Source organism: Oryzias latipes, chromosome 8 (assembly GCF_053564925.1).
Source record: "Oryzias latipes strain Hd-rR chromosome 8, Olatipes_Hd-rR_3.1".
In the NCBI taxonomy this organism is placed as follows: domain Eukaryota; kingdom Metazoa; phylum Chordata; class Actinopteri; order Beloniformes; family Adrianichthyidae; genus Oryzias; species Oryzias latipes.
In genome coordinates, this window is record NC_136244.1 from 13303918 (window position 1) to 13326281 (window position 22364).

At 38.1% G+C, this 22364-nt stretch overlaps 1 protein-coding gene across 22 annotated transcripts in view; it reads right to left on the reverse strand.

The window, feature by feature from the left end:
* The window catches only part of cacna1aa (calcium channel, voltage-dependent, P/Q type, alpha 1A subunit, a), a 92880-nt gene that overhangs the window by 64901 nt on the left and 5615 nt on the right, over nucleotides 1-22364 (reverse strand). For all 22 annotated transcript variants that reach the window (XM_023957643.2, XM_078951495.1, XM_078951489.1 and 19 more), the window contains exons 2-3: nucleotides 6711-6816; nucleotides 5727-5866 (exon numbers count right to left, since the gene is read on the reverse strand). In XM_023957643.2, coding sequence (XP_023813411.1) covers nucleotides 5727-5866; nucleotides 6711-6816 — 246 coding nt within the window. The remainder of the gene's footprint in view (nucleotides 1-5726; nucleotides 5867-6710; nucleotides 6817-22364) is intronic.

Sequence of the window (22364 nt, forward strand, 5' to 3'; positions counted from 1 at the left end):
GCGTTAAACGTCGGCGAATATCGCGTGCAAAATTTGTCCCGGTGTGAACAGGCCTTTATTGAACTTAAAATGTGGTTGTTTTGGAAATTTAACTTCTTTTAGATATCATTCATGGTAACATAAACCAGTGTCCCAGTCTAGCGAGCAGGAACACCGCTCAGTCAGGACTGCAATCGTGCAGTTGTAAAATGCATGGTCGCTTGGTTAGCATTGCCATTGCGCAGTTGTAAAGTTCGCTCACTCTGTTTCTGAATGCACTCGCTCAGTTATCTTTACGCTCGTTCAATTGATGGCAGCGATGAAACGCCATAGTTTCACACTAAACTGATGTGTAGCTGAGAAATGTTGGGAACAGCTGAGCTCAAGTCATTGCAGGAGAGAAACGAAAAGTCTGACATTGACTGGTTGGGTTCAAATTACTTGCTGCCTCGGCCGGTGTACACCGATAGAGAGTAGCACTGATTCAGATAATAATGATCATTTTCTACATAGCCTAAAATTCATTTGTTATCACAGACTACTAGAAAATTAAAAAATGTTACCCAATGCAGACAACTATACACATATTGATAAAGAAGGAAGAGATATGTGCAAATCGTAGAAAACTGAATGGTAAAATGATGCAATGAAAAGAACATTTTAAACAAAACAATATTCCCAGAACTAATGCAGACTGTGAGAAACAGGGTATAGCTCGTTACAGAATTTCTTGTTATGAAAGACAACACTTAGGGTAAACTATGAAGGATGTATGGCCGTGAATACATAAAACACAGGATTTTGGATTTTGAATATTTCAATTTTGATGATGATGATGGCGACAACAGTGATGACGATGGTAATGATGATCCAGAATCCTGTTCCCAAACAGCATCGACCGTCATGAGCATTGTCAGACTGATGAGGCAGTTCCTCATACACACCGTCTCCACGGTTACTGGCCCCTTTCTCATTCATAAGTGTTCCCATGGCAACAGGGACCTTGGCTCATTGATAGAATCTCTGCATCTCCTTGGCAACAGGGCCAAGGGATGTGCCAGATTGATTGCTTTTTTTTTTCTTCATCTGCTTCTCTATTTAATGTAAATGCTTTGCCACATTTACAGGTGAGCGCACGACTGCACGCAACAAGACAGAAAATGGACAAATTATTGAGTGAAAACGATTTATGAACGAGCACACAGGAAATTAGGTCATGTGGACAAACCATTCAAAAGAAAACTTGCTCCCATCAGGATGGATATGCTGTCTGCTGTACCTCTTACAATAAAAATACATGCAAAACCGATATGAGATCAGCAAACTAACTTTTAATCTTATTAAATATCCTACCCCCCCCTCTTCTGTAAACATCGTAAATGTATCTCAAACCTTATAATTTTATTCGTTTCCTTGTCTTCCAATCTGATTCAACTTCAACAAAGTAAAGAAAATAACAGCAGTCCATTACATAACGAAGGTAGTAACTCTAAATTGGTCTAAACTGTAATTACTTATTAGTGGTAAAGCTGTAGGGAGTTTCAATAATATTTTACACCAACCTCAATACACATTTTAAACTGGGAGACACACTCCTTAAGGGTAGGACCATGGTGCAGTGGGTGACACAGTTACCTGACAGCACAAACTGTTTTCCACATGTTCCCCTGACAGTTTAAAGCTGTGGCAAACAACGGCAAATCGCTGCTTTTACAACTGTTACATTGAGTGATCGTAGGCACTGATTTGTCAGTCCAGTGATTATCCACCTGACCTACAATGTAAACCTTTTTTAATTCCAATTGCAGCTGGCTCTTTACAATTACGCATCTGGGAGGCAAATAGAAACCACCAATATTTTTCTATAAACCTCTTTAGGTAATAAACAAGGTATAATAGAATTCAATTTTGCAAAGAATTTTTTTATACAACTTCTGTAGCTGTTTTGTATAATTTTATATCACAAGAAAATTAATGGCCTAGTACTAAGAGGTATAAACTGAGACACGTAATCAATATTGGGTATAATAACAGCCAGTTCATGTCCAGTGGAAAACCACTGTGGCAATTCACAAGTAGGTCAAAAAAACAAAAACAAAAACTCTAGTACAGCCAAACCAAGACTCCCAAAAAAAAAAATTACTCGTACTATTCATTCCAAAAATCTCCCATTCTATTCAGACATGTTAGTGCCATTTGTGTGTTTTTTTGTATGTCTGGAAATGGAAAGGATGTTTGAAGTGGAAATGTTTCTGCATCCGTACACACGTGTGTGCGAGCACTCTGGTCAATCAAAGCTTTCCACCAAAGGTAAGAAGAAAGGCCAAGTACTTTTTCATCTTCAAAGAAATGAACTTCTAAAGACATAACCTCCATTCAGAGAAATTTGAAAGGTGTGAATTTATGAATAGACGCTAAACATTTAGTTTTTTGTACTTTTAACAAGAGCTTAAAACATTTTTCTAACGATGAAGGACATACATCTTTTTTTTTATAATCATAATAATCATAATCATATCTAAAAAACCACTGGAAATGCTTTTCACAATTGATCAAAAGATGTTCGGAGTGGGACTTTAAAGATAGTACAGTACATGTTCTTTATGTTGGGTTTAAAATTGATTCAATTATTTGAACATATTTTATCAGAAAAAATGTGCAAAAAAAACAACAAAATCAAAAATTAATCACTTTTGGAAAATACGTTTTTAAACAAAGTTATAGTATAACTTTTTGACTTAATTTGTTTATTTTTATTTTGTCTGTAGGTTGTTGCTACAGTAACTGAGGTTATCTTAAAATACCTCTTGACAGTCACTAATGTTTTTGTCATCAAAATACGTGTCAGATTTACTTGAGTTGATTACAGTAAATACAAATTTTTACTGACCAGGATGACTAGGTCTGTTTGTCCTCCGCTGAGCAGCTCCCATTGACCTGCAACGCTGTTAGTGTAAGCGAATATTATGTGTGACAGTTCAGTCCAACAGAGCTCTGCTTTAAAAAGAAACGTGTGTGTTGACACTCCTGTGAAGCGTCTGACACTGACTGACACTTGGCCGCTTGATAGACCACAGGTCGGATCAATTCCTGTCAAGCTGGACTGTATTTGATTTGCCTTCTAGGTTGTTTAATACTGAGAGTATTAAACAACCTAGAAAAGCCTAAACTCCCACGTTACATTAATCCAAAACAAAATTGAAAAATTTTAACAGCTTGAAATGAAAAACAAATAAACGCAGGCATCTTGTGACAAAAGTATGTACCTTTTATAAGATTTTGGACCTTTGTTATGCTCAGACTGACCACATAACCCCTTTGTTAATATTCCTGCAAAATGACCTTCTTTTCTCTGCGGTTTCGAAGTTTCATCTCTGTAATGATGCATTTGTCTTTTCTCATTTTCAGACATTTAATTCATCGGGCAATGTTCTTTCTTCGCAGCGGCACTGGCTAATAACACCTCAAGATGCATCCGTTTGAACAGATTGTCCTTTTTCACTGTTTGTCTATGGGTGCCCAGAGTAATTAGTCACCTCTCGCACTACATTGTGACAATCTTTTCTTGATTTTCTTCTGCATCTGTTGCTCGTTTATCTCCAAGATATTTTACATTTTCTTTTTGTGTTCAATTATTGATGGTCTCGTAGGTCCAATAGTAGAATTTGGCATATTTAAAGGTGGACGGAGGGTTGATAAATAGTAATATCTTAAAACATTCTGATGAATTAAGTGTTCACAGAGTGTTTTAAGAAGACTTCTGTAATCCTGGATTTTACCTCCTCCATGATCACTCCATGTTGCCACGTTGACACTTGTCTTCTCACCTTTCTTCCCTCTTTACAGTCACTCTGCTGTGACAGAATGGCATCATGATTGCTCTTATTAAAGCATTAGGCCATACTGCCAGACTGACTAATCAGTCTGTGTGTGTGTTTGTGTAATTGTCGTTGTGAGGCTGGGAGCAAAAGAGAAGGAGAAAAAAAATCCCAACAGAAGACAGACACAATGCTGTGTCAGCAAAGAAGCAGAACAGTTTTAAGACATCGCACAGTTGTACTGGAGTCAGTGTTGTCACCATTGATTATATGAGAGAACTTGACTTGAGTGACCCCTCCCACTTGACGTTCCAAACAGGAAGTGCATACCAGCTCCAAGAAGCTAAAATCATATAGACTTCTATTGAGAAATAAACAGCTTTTACTTAGTCATTATATTTCAGATTAACCATTTTTGCTATGCTGCCTTTCTTGTTGATCCAACTTTTTTTTCATGAAATTCTTTCTTTACTGCAAGTTATTCAAGTTATGAACTAGCCAAGCAGAGACCTCGATAGGCATTTGGTGCCTATTGGGCCCTGCATCAAATGTTCGAAACGCTTGATTGACAGATTCTCAGGAGCCCACTTTCAAGTGATAGGGGTGTCAACTTCCAGCTAGCTCACTCCTGATTGGTGAGAGTTGGCTCAGATCTACTTTTACTATTAACTGCTCACTGAAGTTGTCTTTCTCTAACATGGCGGCGTCCGTATCGCAAAAATAATAGCAACTGAATTGACTTGTTTTGGTTGGACCCGGAAGTATTTGTACTTTCCGCACCATAAGGCGCACTTAGAAAAATAATTTTTATTAAAAAATCAACAGTGGGCTTTATAATCAGGAGCACCTTATATATGGATTTGTTCTGGTTGTGCTTACTGTTGTGCAAAATGTCAGACAGTTATTTTTAACGATTTGCAAACAACGGTGGGTGTTATTATGAATAAGGTGTGTCTATGTTGGACATTGTCTGTTTGCATGTTAAGGTTGGAAGTTAACATAGTCACAGTAACGATTGTTTCAGCGTTGTCAGTCAGTTTATTTACATGTTTCCAACAAGGTTTGGAGTTAAAGGTGTGGTGAATAACCTAACATGGCTAACTCTGCTAATGTGGCTAACGTGCATCACAAACAAATTCTAGACTTACTGTGAACACGATTAATAAAGTCTGAATGACTGACTTATCTCAGACTGTTTTGTCTAACTTAATGTGCCATATACATAACATAAGGGTAAGTTTGAAAAGGACCTTTCATTGACGGTGCCCCTTATAATCCGGTGCACCCTATGGTGTGGAATGCGGTTAGCCATTCTCTAAGGGTGACGTCACACTCTTTCAATTCTGTTCTTGTATACAACCAATTGTCACACTCAAATTTCAAAATGATAGTCTAATGAATCAAATGTGAGGAGAAATTTTAGAAAATGTGCATCAAAACAAGTTTTCTTTTGATTTTATTTACCCATTTATTTGTATGTAATTTTCCTGCTTTTTTCTCTGCTTTTTGGCCCTTTTCTCCTCTCGGCCGGCAACATGTGCACTTTATTCTTAGGAGCCCTGATCTTGCCTCCTCTTCCATGTTCTCTCCATCTGTGCCCCTCACCCTTCCCCTCGTGCCTCTCTCTATACTGAAGTGACATTTGTTAGCTACCCAGGCTGCCGGCTGCCTGCAGCTCCACTCTGTGATCTGATCACTGCCTTGCCTAGAATGGGGCCCATTCATTAGGGTGAGGGGGGGTAGAGGGAAAGGACACCAACACACTGACAACACACAGACATACACACACCACAAATGGCTTTGTGATTCCATGAGAAGCAAATCTAAAGGGAAAGTCTATGTTGTATTGTGACCCATGCAGGTGTAGAGTGCATTTTTTTCTTTTTTGTGTGTGAGTGTGCCACAGGCATTCTTTTGCTCGCCACTTACCCTGTGAGCACAACTACAAAATCCATGACATTCCAGCCATTTCTCAGGTAGGAGTTCTTATGGAAGGCAAACCCAAGCGCCAGAATCTTTATCCCCGACTCGAAACAAAAGATCCCAATGAAGTACGGCTCTGTATCGTCCTAGGGGAGAACACGAAAGAAAAAAAGAAAGGAAGTATTTAACCGGCCAATATAGACATGTGAATTACTGCAGAGAAAACAAACAAAAGTAAAATGACTAATCTAAAAAGATCATTCGTCATTTGGAAAATATTGGCACAACTTCTGATTATTTGATGTAAAACTACAAAATGCAGACAGTTGAAAAACAAGTGGGCTGCATAGGCGATGTATTGATATTAAGTGTGTAAATGGCAGCCAGGTGCTGCTAATTGAACACACCAAAAGAGCTGATCGTCAGCAGGTGTGCAAAACAGATCTTTCATTGGTATCCACATTTACATGGACATCATGTTACCAATACATAGGATATGGATAAGTTGTACTATCTGAGTTCTAAAAGGTACTGGGACAGGGGTTTGATCGGAATATGTGTTAACTAGCACCATTCTGTTTGGAGCTTTTGGAGCACACCGAGAATTTGGGGTTCAAAAGTAAACAAGAATCACTGAAATGATCCAAACAGATGACAGTCTTTCTAGGAGAACTCGCAGAGGAAAAAGTTTTATCTTGAAAATAAGAGATTAAAAGCATCTGCTGACATGACAGTATTTCAGTCTTTCAGTTGATGCTTAGTTTGGGTCTGGGTCAACAGGAAGGTAGCCTGACGCACATTACCTGCAACAATATCAGAGATGATTTTACAGAGAATACAAAAATTTTAAACAGCATTCTGTTGTTCACTCATTTACATCAAGCAGACCTGGAGAACTCTTTATCATCAATGGACTCCAGTAATCTGAATTTAAACATGCTCACGTACAGGATTGTGCACACACTTTACACATGCATCAGTGTGACTCACCAGGCGTTCAGACAGTGGCGTCTTGTCTCCATCAGGCAAATGTTGTTCCAGAGCGAGGACGATGCAGTTTGCAATGATGGTGGCTAGGATCATCCACTCAAATGGAGTGAGAAGGATCAGTTAAGGAAAAACACAGTTTTTTTCACAACAAAGTCAACATTAAATGGTAAATGGCATATACTTATATAGCGCTTTTCACCCTCTTTCAAATGCCCAAAGCGCTTTTTAGTCACAGACCGATTCACCCATGCACACACACATTCACACACTGATGCTGCCGAACACTGGCGCCAACCTCCCACCAGAGGCAAGGTGGGGTTCAGTGTCTTGCCCAAGGACACTTCGACACATGGGCGCGCAAGGCGGTAATCGAACCTGCAATCTTACGATCATGGGTCATTGGCCCTACCGCTGCACCACGGCCGTCCACAGCCGCTCAACTGGCATTAAGGAGCCCTTAAAAAACAGAAAAAAACAAAAACCCCAAAAAACAACTGTTATGCCCCTAGTATTTGTCCCACACAAACTGGTATTTGGGCAAAAACATCCTCAATTGTGTTTATTCCAATTCAATACTTGTCTGTAGGGTTACTACTGTGGATCATCATAATTCTAGAAAAATAAAGTTTTTAATTGAGGGATATACAAAAACTCTCTTGCAGGAAATGGAACAGGTTTCAGAATTAACTACATTTTTATTTCCAAAAATTATTCATGGAAACATTGTTTTCCATCGCAACCTTCACCCAACCCCTGCTACCATAGTTACACAAAAGTTGTGTGATTTTTGTCATATCATTCCCCTGTATGGTTTTTCCACTTAGAAATTCCTAAATATGTAGAAAAACTGATGGGTGAATCATCATATTAGGTCAATCGTTAGAAACGTTTACTGCCCAGTCAAGGCAATCACAAGAAGCCAGTCTCAATATTTGACCATCAATATGCACCCATACGCAGGGTTGATCCATACAGGTGCTGCAGGTATTTAGTGGAGGCTTGTGCGGCCAATTTAAGGGATGTCATGAAAATGGAATGTGGTATTGTCATGCCTGTGGTAAGTTTATTGTAAAGTTTTAGATAGGATGATGTAAGTTGCAGGCACTTATGATGTATGGGAAACATGGTCGTACGGTACCCTAAAGCTTCAGACAATTCTTCAGTCAATTAAGCCCGTGTCACACAGTACGTACATTTTGCACATTTTCCACGTATGAAATTTTGGTACTGCATGATACATGCGTCATGTATATAACTTATAACTCATAAGTGTTTCTTGCATTCGTCCGTCTTCAGTGTATGCATATGTACAGTAGACGAAACGCTTCGACACACTTTCTCATTCTGATTCTCATTCAAATGAATGGGAAGGTGTGTCCAAATTTTGGTGTGTACTGTAGGTCAAGGGTTTCGTCCAATGGGTCTTTACATGTACTAGGTTTTGTGCTGTTCAAAGCTTTTGGTCGGTTGAGTATTACGCAATTTATGCGTAATTCACAAATACACAATTACTACATTTTAATAACTTGCAGACGCAAATGTTTGGCTTTCAAGGACCGTTCCACATATGTCTATGTGTGTTTACACATGTACCACCGACGGATAACTTTTTTATTGGAGCACATATGACATAAGAATTACATTATTTATGCAGAGTCACTAATATAATAAATTCCAAATAAACAGTGCAATAGTCACGCACGGTTCAAATTCTAAGTAAATTTACGTGTTCTTTGCGTGGTTTTAATGTGGGTCATTTTTGATACATTTGTGAAAATTTCACAAACAGACCACAATAATCCATTCGTCTCTGTGAGTGTGACACATGCATTCCTTTGCTCACCACTTACCCTGTGACCACCATAGCACTTGCCTGCATCTCACCTATTTTACCTACCCTCACGTGCTGTATAAGTATTTACTTTGACCTGACGCCTGCCTGCATGCCCGTAGCAAAGAAATGTGCATAAACATTTTAGCTCTACGGGCTCAACAAGCAAGCTATGATCTTAAATTCTGTGCTGACGACCTAAGTGCCCCGTAGATTTGCTCATTTCCAGCTCAAATCCACCTGTAGGGGCAGCTGTGACTACGACATTGATCAGCCTCAATGCTCCAGCACTAAATGTGTGTAAATTTGTTCGTATAAAGAGGAGATATGTAATGCAAAAAAGGACTGGTCTTTTTTTTCATTAAAGGAACAGGAATCTTGTCTAAAATATGTACTTAATCACTGAATGGCTTTTACTTGCCCCCCCCCCCCCCCCCCCCAAAAAAAAAATAAATGTAAAGCTGTTTTTACCTCGTGTTTCTGCATTTCCTGTGACAGCCAGAAGACAACGGGGCACTCTTTCTGTCTGCAGAGATGCATAGGTGGATTCTCTGTTCTAAGCTAAACCAACAAATGGTTCAAACTCTGATTTTAAAAACTGATAAACATAGATTTTGAACTATCAATGTGATCCAAACCTTTAGACTGCATAAACTGTCCAATGTTTGCAACAGACTGGCTTTATTATAGCATAGACTCATATAGTTTAGAAAAAAACTGGTGACTCATACTTTGCCATACACTTTCAATAATGAATTTCTTCTTTCTAAAAGGCTAAAAATAGCAGTTCCAGCTTTAAAAGCAATGGACGAAGCAGAGGTTACAACATTTTGCCCTACCCCGTTACGGTCTTTAGGTTTTATTTGTTGTTTCTATTTGACTGTTTCTGCAAATCCTTGCTCAGTGTTATTTTTGAGGTGTTGGTGTGCGTGTGCATTTTCAAATTGAAATAAGGACTGTAGCCTGCAGACCAATGTGTCTGGCCAAGAAAAGTGAAGTGAGGCACTCAGAGTACAGCAGTGGAGCCAAATGACGCACATGCACACACACTATTACTGGCCTTATATTAACCTTGTCTGCCATTGCCCCATACAGTCTTTATGGTCACTTTCTCTTCAAAAGTCTCTCCTCTTCAGTAAAGCTCTTGGCTGTGTCTTAATGATATATCTTTACCTTCATTGCTATCTTCACGTTATACTCCCAGGTGTTCTTTCCCAACACCCTTCTTCATTCTCTTCCCTGTTTTTTTTTCACTCCTGCATTCTTGCACTCTTTCCTGTCTTCTTTCAGACCGCCTCTCTTCTCCAAAGTCTGCCCATCAATCACCCCTGTGGCAATTTCCATTCAATATCAAATGAGATAGCGAGAAGAAACGAGAGATGCGGTGTCAGCAAATGCAATAGGACACAAACAAACCAAAAATAAGATGGCTGGATAGAAGCAAAATATATGGTCGACTAAAATGAAAGAGAGAAAAAAACAGATTGTCCTGTGGGCACAGACATGGATGAAAAGAGTGAGTGGTGGAGAATAAAAGAGAGAAGGAGGGAGGAGGGAAACAACAATAGGGCGGAGAGAGGCGCATGGAGGAAGAGCACAGTAATGCTGATCGAGAAATAAAGCAAGAAATAACAAAGGGGTGTGATAAGATTGCAGTATTTTCTCCTGCTGAGTGGCACGTATGCTCGGGAAGAAGTAGGTTAGGGACTGCACTTGCACATCAACACACTTGTGCGTGAAAATGCGGAGCTGGGGAAAAAATAGGATGGAAGACCATGCATCATCCTGTCCCATGCAGCATGCATAAATGCATGGAAACTGCTGCCACACTGCTCTGCATTCATGAAATGCCTTTTTTTATTATATGTGGTAATACCAATGCACTTTCCAAACATATGCCACGGGTTACAAATTTTCCTGCATGAACACAAGTAAAACTAGACAATACAGACAGACTTTAAAAAACAGTTTTGCTCTTCATCAGATCAAATCTTAACCCCTTGACACCTACTGTAAATCTTCATCAAACCACTTGGGCTCCAAAATTACCTTAATGTAGCATCTGCATGAAAGCATTTTTTTTTTCACAGCTGGACATAAATTCGGTTGTCAAGGGGCTATTATTATTAGGCAATTCTTAGCATTAGTTGATATATTAATGTCTGATAAAGTGTTAATAAGTTGCTTATAAAGATAGTTGTTAGTGTTTTTCTGGAATCTTGAGAAATAGTGTGGGCCTTTTTTCTCTTTAGCTGTCCATAATTGCTCCAATCTCTTTTAATCACATTACAAGTACTTTACATGTACTGTACTATAAATTTCCCAAAGTCTTATATGACAAAAACACTCCGATCTTGTTTCGATCTACTTTCGAAAAAAAAAAAAAAGGTATCATTTTGTTGGTCATAGTTTCTGCAGAGTGACAGGAGTAAGTTGTAGGTTGGGCTGTTGGCACAGAATAGGCCGGGCCCTTTTCGCTAGTAGCCCCTCACACCCCAGCCTAACATTACCGGTGCAACAAAAATGGTGCAATATTGGAGCAATAGTATCCAAATGTACAGTTCTGAGCAGGATTTGCCAGCTCAGACGAATAATATACTGAAATATACTGAAAAATATTTTGCAGTGGAAATCAGACAATGTTGACTGTTCCCTTTAAGAACAAATATATTTTAAGTTACCGAAATAAAAGCACTTTTAATTTTCTTGGGTAAAAGCAACTTATGAAATACAGTTGTAGGACTTAATATTGTGATCATTAGATAAATAAATGTTACAATTTTATTAGAAGGATAAGCATATTAATTCTCAGATTGTTTTTTTTCTAAGTCACATTCTTAAAAAAAAATAAAGTGTAGAATATTGCGGTACTTATCGTATTCTGGGACGCGTATCAGGATACGTATCGTATCACCAGACTCTTGTTGATACACACCCCTACCTCCATCATGAGAAAAATGCCACAAGACACCATTTTCATCAGAGAATAGTTTTGTAATAAACTTTTTAGAGCTTGGGTGGGACTTGAAAGAGGCAGTTATTCTAGCAAACAAACATCAAAAACAATTTAATTGCCATATGGTTGGTTTGTGCTGCCAACTTTACTTTTCAAAAAAGTCCAAAGAATAAGGATTGAGTGAGAACTGGAACCAAACAAACTCCTCTCACCTCACTCTCCCCCTTCCAGTGTATCAGAGAAACTACTTCCCTCTGTCAGCTTATTTATATCCCTCGTTCCTCTGTCCTCTCCCCTTCCATCTCTCTTTCTTGGTGTGTCCTGTTACATTATGCAGCAGCAGCAGAATGGCTCAAATAATGACTTCCCTTTCTCCTCGCTTTCCCTCAGAAGCACTGATTTGATCAGATAAATAGGACTAAGAAGTGTTTCAAATCAAACTAATTATTTTGATAATTAGAAACTGAACAGTTGAAAGGTGCGGCAGAAATGCTACGATTTTTTAAATTCTGACAGTATTTTTTTAAATTGCAGTTTAAACATTTTATTAAAACATTATATTTAAGATCAGTGAGGAGCAATAGACTGGTGATAATTACACATAGCTCCAAGGAAGGTATGCACTGGTGAAGAAAATTTCTGCCTTGATGTCGTGCAGATATAGTTGTGCTTTGAGCATGATGTCTGTGAATGCATTAGAGCATTAGTTCCCAAAATTAATGCAAGGTTGCATGAACTGAATGTTATAATTCCTCAGAAGACCATTGGGGGCTGGTGGTGAAAGGGACTGATTTGACAGTAAAAAAAACAAAAACAAAAAGACAAATGACACAATAAAAATAAACGTGTGTATTTTAAACTGGTTTGGAAGAATCTTTTCCATATTTTTTCTATTTCTATATTTTCTGAGGTCAAATTGCTGAACATTGGAGGAGGGGAGGGGGGTATCGATAGAAGGATGGACTCAACATTACTCTTACATTACATCCTGTGGGGGACATTGGAGATTGTTCATCTAGTGTATTAATAGCTTTGGTCGAAGCAAGACTTTATGTCTGAGACAGCACCAATTGTTGTTTTCTGTTTTGTTTTTTTCAACAATTGGTGAATTGAAATGAACCAGGAAAATTGAATAAATCAAATTTAATGTTCAAAACTGCACTGACCTCTCGTCTCGCTTATTGATAATTTGGTTTTCAAAGTGAAATTTGAATTTATACATGATGAATGAATGAGAAAAAAAACATTGAAGGTCAGATATTGACATTGGTCAACCAAATCGTTTCAGTACACTGCATTGTGCATTTCTTCTCCAGGGTAGTAACCCTTGTGCTATCCTAGGCACTTTAACGTTGGGAGTTGGGTCATCTAGACCCACTAGACAATGAATTGTGATCTTCACTGGTGTCCATGGATTACATGAAATCTTTCCACCTTTATCCACCTTTGTCATGGTAGGGAGAACACGTCAATGTAAGGGGGGGTCATAGGTTAGCACAAGGGTTAAGAATGAATGAATGTGCACTTTACAACAATGTCAATGTACCAAAGTGCTTTAAGATGAAAATAAAATAAAAAAAAAGCATAAAATAACAAACAGCAATCAAATACATGAAAGAGAAATAAGAACTCAAAAAAATGAGTAAAAGGAAATAGGACGACACTGGGTGTTAAAAGCCACTCTACAGTGGTAAGTTTTCTGTTTGTTTTTAAAACTGTTTAAGTCTAATATTATGCACAGTTCACATGGAAACACACAGAACTTCTGATTTAAATCACTCATTTTTGCTTTTTCTCCCATTAAAATGTTAAATTTGGCACTGGTAATGCTCAATTTCTATTTCATTGCATTTGTGGACTAAACAAATCATATTCACTTCACACAGCTTATATACATTTTCTAATTAAGACTTAATCTCTGACTCTCAAAAAGCCATAACTTCGATGGTTAAGTGTTTCAAAATGGTAGACTAAAATGCCTAACAGTGGCTTTGTCCACATCCTTTTTCCTCTCTGCAGTTGCAGCTTCCTCACCATCCGCATACAGAGAAGTTGTCACTTTGCAGAAGATGCTGACGCTTGTGTCAGTGCAGCATGTAACTTCTTTCCCTGAATATTCATGGTAATAGATTCCATGTTACTAAAAAAACACAAGATTAAAAAAAAGCAATTTTTTCTTACTGTTTGTTTGTTTGTGCATGTGTGTTGACTGAGCAGCAGTGTGTGCCAGCACACTCTGCAGGTAGAGTGCAGCCTTCAAGCAAAGTTTGTCTAGTAACAGCTGCAGCACGTGACCAAAACATGAGCATGAGAAAAAAAACTAAAAAATCAATCCATCAGACTCTCCAACTCTTTATTTTCTCTCTGTCCACGTATCTGAAACCCAAAAATAGCCCTTCCCGACGTCACTGCCCCTCTCACACACACTCTCAGACGAAGATACACTCTCAGACACATACCCAACACACACTCATCCAAACCAGCCAGTGACTGAATTATTCAGCAGACACACAACGCACGATTAAGAGAAAGAGGAAGGAGGAATATCGACTGAAAAGGGAGGGCAGTGAAGGAAAGAAAAACAACAATGCTTTATTCATACACTTATCAGTGTTGAATCCAGCATATTTTAACATTCCTATTACCATGCAAAACACCTAAAACCTAAATGGCAAAATGTCTCTTTTGCTTGAATTACAATGTAAGAACCAATGAAATAAGGATTTTATATCCAGTTTCTTACCAATATCCAAACAATCAAATGTTAAAGTATCTGTGACTGGCAGGAGGAAGACTAAACTGATGCTGTGAGGCAGAAAACTGTATCAGATGAGGCACGTGACACGTCTGATTTTGCACACAAGGGAGTTGACTAAAGCAGCAAGCAGTGGCTGATTTCACTGCCATTCTTTTTTTATTTCTATTTTTTTACCATGCTACACAGTCGAGTTAAAGCTCTAAATGATTTTCTTTTCTTTTCTGAGCTCATTTTTGCTTTTAATGATCTGTTGCTATTGACACATAATCATCAAAGCTGGTAAAAGAGTCTAAAAAAAAAAGAAATCTAATATTTAAGCATAGGAGAGCATTTTTGGACATCAAGACTAATACTAAAAAAGACAAGTTTACATTTGGGCAACACCAAATTTATTACCAATGCTATAGAATTCAAAAACTACAGCTTAGCGCCTAACTTTTTCTAGTAAATGGCAAACGTACCATTTTACCAAATTCTTTTTTATAAAATACACTCACAAACACACACACAATTATGAATATATACATATAATGTGTATACAGAGTGAATTTATTTATTTTCACTATTAGCAGATAGAATTTCCACTATGAAACTTTTGCCATTTAAATCTCAACCTCTAAATCCTGATAAATAATGATCAGCGATAGTAAAGAAGTTGTTAATGTTACTTATTTAGACAAATCAACACTACAGAGAGAGCAAGTACTGTAAAAGAAGCAATTGTTGTATTTGACTGAGTGCCAACAAAATCCCCAACAGAAACCCCAACAATGAGACAAAGCTACTCATTGAAACGTAGTCGGACGATCAAAGCCACTTTTAATGTGACACACATTGTTTCTCACTTGTCAGCGTACCTTGTCAGTAACCAAAAGCATCGTAAAAAGTGTTGAGCCTAAGGTTGATACACGTGTTTAAAATTGGTCAGCAAAATATAAAATTTAAATGAACTACCCCGAGATGAACTGCTAAGCGCAGGACTTCCATACTTTTTCTCTCTAGATGCTTAACTCCGCCCTCGCAATTCCTGACCAATGAGTGAAGGGATTTTAGTCTCATGGTTTTGTTTACTAGCTTTGGTTTAAATCCATCTGACGACAGTCTGGATACAGACCAAACACAAGATTCAAAGCTCAATCTGGACCAAATTAAGCGGAAACGATCTGGAACAAACGGGTATCCCAGTCTGAATACACCCCATTGCATTTTGGAGGAAACTCTTGTTAAGCACAGCGTTGGAGGGATGATTATATGGGCTTGTTTTAAAGTTTAACCACCTAAGCTTTGCAATAAGTACATCTTAAAAATAATGTTCTCTTGTGTGAGAAGCTGTTACTAGTCATTTACTATCTGGACACTAAAATCCTCTTTTTAAATATTAACTGCAAATAAACTTTTGCAAAAAAAATGTCCTCAAACGTGAGACGGATGTTTTAACCCTTGTGCTATCCTAGGCACTTTAACATTGGGAGTTGGGTCATCTAGACCCCACAAGCTGAACCTTTTTTCTTCAATGATTTGTGATCTTCACTGCTGTCCATGGATTACCTGAAATCCTCTTCACCTTTATCCACCTTTGTCATGGTAGGAATAACACGTCAATGTAAGGGTGAGGTCATAGGATAGCACAAGGGTTAAATTGCCTTCTCCAAAGTCAGAAGCAGTCCCTTCTACAGAGTCAGACTGCAGGAGAGAAATAAAAAGGTTGATGAATCTTACTTGAGTGAAAAAAAATATTAACTGCATTGAAACATAAATGAAAATGACAAAACTTCTACTCCTATAAATCAAAAAGACTGAAAAACCAAAAGGAAAAGTGACAGGAGAAGCAAAGTGAATGAGACTCCTGATGTTAGAACAGTGTGTGTGCATCTGCCTTTTGATCTCAGCACTTTTTTAAAAACCATTTTTAAATGTTTCTACTATCTTTAGCTTTATAAATGTGTGATTTATAATAATTTGTTTTTCATTAATGGTCAGTAACTAGTTGAAACCTATCCATGAAATATGTTCCGATTTTGGCATAAAGGGTTTAACATACAGATCTGAGGTTTGACAATCAGAACTCTTTGATAACAAAGCCATTGTTTCACTATAAATTTCTTAATGTGATAAAAAAATGTTAACATTTTCAAGACTAGACACTCATGTTAAAGAAAAGAATACTGGTCTGTAACTACAGAAGATGAGCATAATCTCTAATGACATTTCAGATTCAATCCCTTAAACTGAATGGTAGTCGCAGTAAAATTAAGATGGTTTACACTATTTTTTTTCTTCAGTATGTATATTTTTAACAAAACATTTAGGGTTTTTTTTGGGACTGTGCAACAAAAAATCTTCATAATGATGATTCTACAAACCTTTGCATCCCTATGTGGGCTGGAGAGGAGGAGAGTTGCATGACAGAGACTCCTCTGTGCTTCTAAAACATAGAGAATAAGTCTCATATGAGCAAGATGTGTGTTGCACAATGTGCGACTGATTGACAAAAAAGATCACAGTCTCACGTGTGCATTTGAATTAAAAGTATGGATGCTGATTTTAACTTATGATATCAGCTGACAGAAGCAAGCTAGAGAACAGCAACTAAATAATTCAGATTCTGCAGTGAATGCAGATCATTGACTTACCACATTTGTTACACCCCTTCTAACAGACCAAGAGCAGAAACATGACATAAAACTCAGAGACAAAATAAATATTTTTAGACCAAAGATAATTAATCATACCTACACCAACAATACTAGTGTCATGAACTCCAAATTCCCCCTACAAAGTTGTAAAACCACTGACTGTATGAAAGAGCTGGACTGAGTATCCCCCCCGCTGGTGTTCCAATTAGGACGTACCTGCAAGTACCAAAAGGTTGAAATCCAATAGCCTTTAATTGAGATATAAACAGCTACTACTCAATTATATTTGCAAAAAAAAAAAACATTCTTGCTCTGCTTCCTCTTTTTAACATGTTTTTAAACTTGATTATTTTCATGAAATTTTTTGCTATAGTGTAAATTATTCAAGTTATAAACTGACCAATCAGATGCCTCAATGAAAATATGTTGTCTTGTTTTGGGCATTTCATTGACACCGCTTTCAGGGTGTGGTCTTCTAACATGCTTCCTCTTGATTGGAGAGAGTGGTTGCCATAGAAATGTAGTCTCAGACAAACTCGGACCATTCGCTGCCCACTGATGATGTCTGGTTCCAACATGGCGATGACTGTATGGCGGAAAAAATATCCACTGAATTGACTTCATTTTGTTGGAACCGAAAAGAAGTCGGTGTCTATATGGTGACCTCACATTCACACAATCCAGTTCTCTACAACAGTCAATGAGTCAAACGGAAGAAAACAGTGATGGATCGGCCAAATTTCGTGAAAGAGAGGAGAAAAACTTCACCCACAAAAGCCGTGCTTTCCACTTGTATATCTATCTATCAGACCTACAAAAAGAAAAATTTTAAGAATCAACCACTTTGACCATCACAGAGTCCCAACAGAAGCAATCATCAAGATCAGGGAAAGTGATGGGAGGCCCTTCAAGCAGGAGTTCCAGGACTTTTTCAAGTGTTGCGTTAATCAACAGTCGGATGTCACGGACACACCAACTTTCTCTAGGTTGCTCTAGAAAAAGAAGTACGTTAAGGCTAGAGCCTAGATTTAACACCACAACCTAAAGTTTCTAAGAAGTTTGAGGAAATGGCAAGAAGAAAAATAAGCAAGGACTCTCAAACATGTCAGCGTTTTGACGTCCTGAAAGTGCGTCACCGACGATGTTCTCTTTACCACAGGTATACCTAACCTTTATGTGAAACACAAATGTTCGTAAACTCTCGTTTATTGCCTGGTTATTCTTTATCATACATGTGGTTCAAAGACTCTAAAGCAGGGGTCACCAAACCCTGTTCCTCGTTGGCAGTAGATGCTGATTAGCTGGACTGAATCAGCCCAGTTTCTGACTAACTGAACACACCTGATCCAGGTGAGCAGCATTTACTGAAGCAGGGTTAGCTACCAAACAAGCAGGGCGGTAGCCCACGAGAAACAGGGTTAGTGACCCGTGCTGTAAAGGATTATGGGGATCCATAAACATTTCTTTCTTTCTTTCTTTCTTGTGTTTGTCCAACTTCCTATTAAGTATGATACCCATTAGGTTGAGCCCTTCTTAACAATACAAATGTTATGAACTTAACATAACCACAGATTACATAAACAATCCCTTTGAGTAACCAAACAAGATAAAACAGTGATTGGTCAGCCAAACTTAGTAAAAGAGAGAAGACAAACACAGACTCATCCACAGACAGGACGGTCTGTGCCATCCACTTGTATCTCTACTTATCGCAGTCCAAACTGACAAAAACTAAAAATCTGCAAGGAATCAATCACCGTGACACAACAGATGTGATCACACAAACAGCAAGACAGGTACAAACTATCAAAAATGAACGTACACTTCATAAATAAGGAAAGAGCTAAAAACATTGCTAAATACCAGATACTACAAACATTACACACACACGAAAGAACTAGTGTTTGGTACAATCTAGCAATTATTCATGGCATCAAATCAGTTAATGAATGCAACATGTGTTGAGTTTATTTAATTGGCTCACCATAAGAAGTCATGAATGGGCTTTTTGTTGCTCTATGAGACCAAAAATTGGATGAATACAGCCTTTTCCAGGTTAAAATGTGGAGAAATTCTGTTTGTGTTGTACTTTAACCTTTACCAAAAATCTTTTGAACACAGTCCAAGTGTTAAAAGTTCAGAAAGAAAGATGCTTGTTCTCACTTTGCAGCCCGTCCCTAATAACTAGAACTTGGACTTCAGTTTGGAGATGGTACAATGATCTTTTCAGGAAATGCTGTGACTCGGTTTCGCACAACAAAAGCCTAAAGTTGTCTAGCCTTTTTTACATGAATCCAATTTGATGTGAAGATTCTCAGAGCAGACACCTACAGTATTGACCACAAGTACCAATCAGACACTTCACTGGCAGCACCGGAAAATACCAGAAGTTACGAATCACAGATACTGCATGTATGCACTGGCCAGAAATTATCGTGTGTTAAACATTTGCAGTATTGAATTCAATGGGGGCCCTGCAACACACCTTCACCCAAAAGTAGCTGCGACAGCCTGCGATGGATGGATGGATGAATGGATGGATGAATGGATGGAATTCAATTAGAAATTGTGCACTTCTGAAAGCAAGTGGGCATTTGATGAACTGCACCATTCCTTTGTTACAAGCTGGTGTGGCAGAAGATCCTTTAAAACATTTTCATGGATTCAATCACCATTCTAAGCCCTTACAGTCATCCTTTAGCTGCATGTTCCTTACCAACATGGCAAAATTTAAAAGGAAAATTAAACAGACTCTCCAAAAACAATGAATTGCCAAAAAATCATTGATGTAACAAAGAAATAATCTACCAAACTCTAACTCTCTTATAAATTACTAGATTTATTTACATCATTTCCTTTTGAGTCGACGTGGTGATACAATACATCTACATAATAGCATTCCAGTGACAAAATCCTATCCGCCAAAAGCAAATATAGCACAGAGTCAGAGGTCACTTCAGTAACCTTAAACATTGCTAAATGTAGGTCTGTAACATGATGGATGCTTCTGTGTGTCTGTTTTGTGGAAATCGCAAATCCACTAACGTGTAATTAACAATAACTAAAGCTCAACATTTCACTTCCTGTGTATTTGCTACATCAAGGGCAGAAAGTAAATATTTAAAAGGTCTCTGGTGGTGCTAGTTTGTGTTTATACGTACATTTTACTGGCTAATCAAATAAACTAGTTACAGGTTAAACATTTACTATGGTTGGAAAAAAACAAATAAAATGATTTTTTTTTTCCAGTAATTGTAACAGAAACCACAAACACGCAGCATTATATATAGCCCGGAAAGACATGCGAGGAAGATTTTCTTTCAAAGGCCAGATCATGTGACCCATTTGGTTTTTTTATCCCTGCCCAGTATGTAACATGATAGAAATACTGAGCATAACATCTAAAATACATTAAAACCATCAGAAGACTCTGTTACATGACCTCTGCATTCAAGAGAAAACCCTATGGTAAGAGAGGCATTATTATGTAATTAACACTTAAATACTATGAATTATTTATTATTAGTATTTGGAAAATATATAAAATTAAATATTGTTCAAACAGCTCATTCAAATGGTTCAATTTGCAAGCCTTTGTCCTGGGTCCCTATTAACATACTGAACATCCAATTTATTACTCCTCTCAGAATAAACAGAAATAACTAGAGTCACAGAACTAAATTTTAACATCTACAATCTCAACTAAAGCCTGCAAACATTTTTTTTTAAATAGTTGCTTTCCCAGCTGCATTATAAATAACGCTTAGATTAATGTGTTCAGTCAATCAGAAACTGGGCTGATTCAATCTGAGTGGCCGGGATGGGAACCTGCCATCCCTGTGACCCCGAAAGGGACAAAACGGGTTTAAAAAATGAATAATGAATGAATAAGGAGCCAATTGAAAACAAAAAGCAATCATTAAAGTGAAATAAAATCATTGTTTAGGTATATTCTACAATTCATTAAGCCACATCGACAAGCTGAACCAGTGCTCACAAAGACTGCAGTATGAAGTTTGGGCGTTTATTGACAATAGTCTCTCCACATATAAAAAAATCTGTTTCCCATCTAAATAAATTATGCACAAATTTGTGGACCCAATATTTTCAAAATGTAGCGGGAAGATCTGGTTCTTTCACCTGGTTTGAAGGGTCACACTTCCAGTAAGGGACTTATAGCACGTTCTAATTAAGCTTCACCCTGCCTGCCTACCTCTAATATGAGGGGAACCATTGATGGAAGATGTTGCCATTTTGGAACCAGGGAATGTTGGTGAAAAATGGATTACTGGAACGATACATCCATGGATATGAAACTGAAATGCTACCATACCAGCAAACAACCCAAGTGAGAGGGGTTGTGTGAAGAGAACTATGGTTACTCCGAAATAAAAAACTAGATTGAAACAGCTGCTAGCTCAGCGTTCCAACATCTTCAAGAAGCAACTATAGAGATCCAGGGGTAGCTAAGACAAAAGGTCAATTACCATCAACTCAGAACTTCGACATTGGATACCAAGACAAAGTAATAAACCCAAGCAGACTTAACAGAGTACCTGACTTCAGATTAAAGATCTATGGAAAGAACTTCTTTCTGTGTGGAGTTTGCATGTTCTCCCCGTGCATGCGTGGGTTTTCTCCGGGATCTCCGGCTTCCTCCCACCGTCCAAAAACATGCTACATAGGTTGATTGGCAACTCTAAATTGTCCATAGGTGTGAGTGTGAGAGTGAATGGATGTGTGATTGAGGATATTCCACCCTGCGACAGACTGGCGACCAGTCCAGGGTATCCCTTGCCTACGCCCAAGTGGCCAGGATAGGCTCCGGCAACCCCGTGACCCCGAAAGGGAATAAACGGTTAAGAAGAGGAATGAATGAAGAAAAAGGAAAGAACTTCCATAGCCAACTACCAAGATTGAGTGAAGTTTATGTGAAGTACCTTCTGAAAGAAGATGTGTATGCAGTACTACAAGTAATATCTACTACTACTATCAATGAGACCAAGGAGCAACAGTGATCCTTAAGATGCTTGACTATAAGATACCACACATAAGAAACAGTACCTTCAATGGAAAAAGAGGCAGGACACAAATATTTAGGCAGCATTCTGAGCAGTCAGTCAGATATAAGATACGCAGAAAGGGATGCTAAGTACAACCAACTATCCTTACCTGAAGCACTGGAAACTCCCAGGCAAAGAGTACCAGCATTGGCTGCCTACCTGAAGAGAGAAACTACAGAGATAGAGGCAAGGAGGATAAACCAAATGTCCCTTCAAAGGACCATCTCAAGTGTACTCTCAATGGCAGTGTAACAGCATTCAGGATGTGATTGGGTGGAGTCACGCCAGCGTTTTCACTACACAGTTGTACTTTTGTAGTAAAAGCTGGATGTGCTTTGGCGCCATTTTGCTGAAATAAGCAAGAACAATCCAGAATAAATAGATAAATAAACAAACGCCATATATTTAGT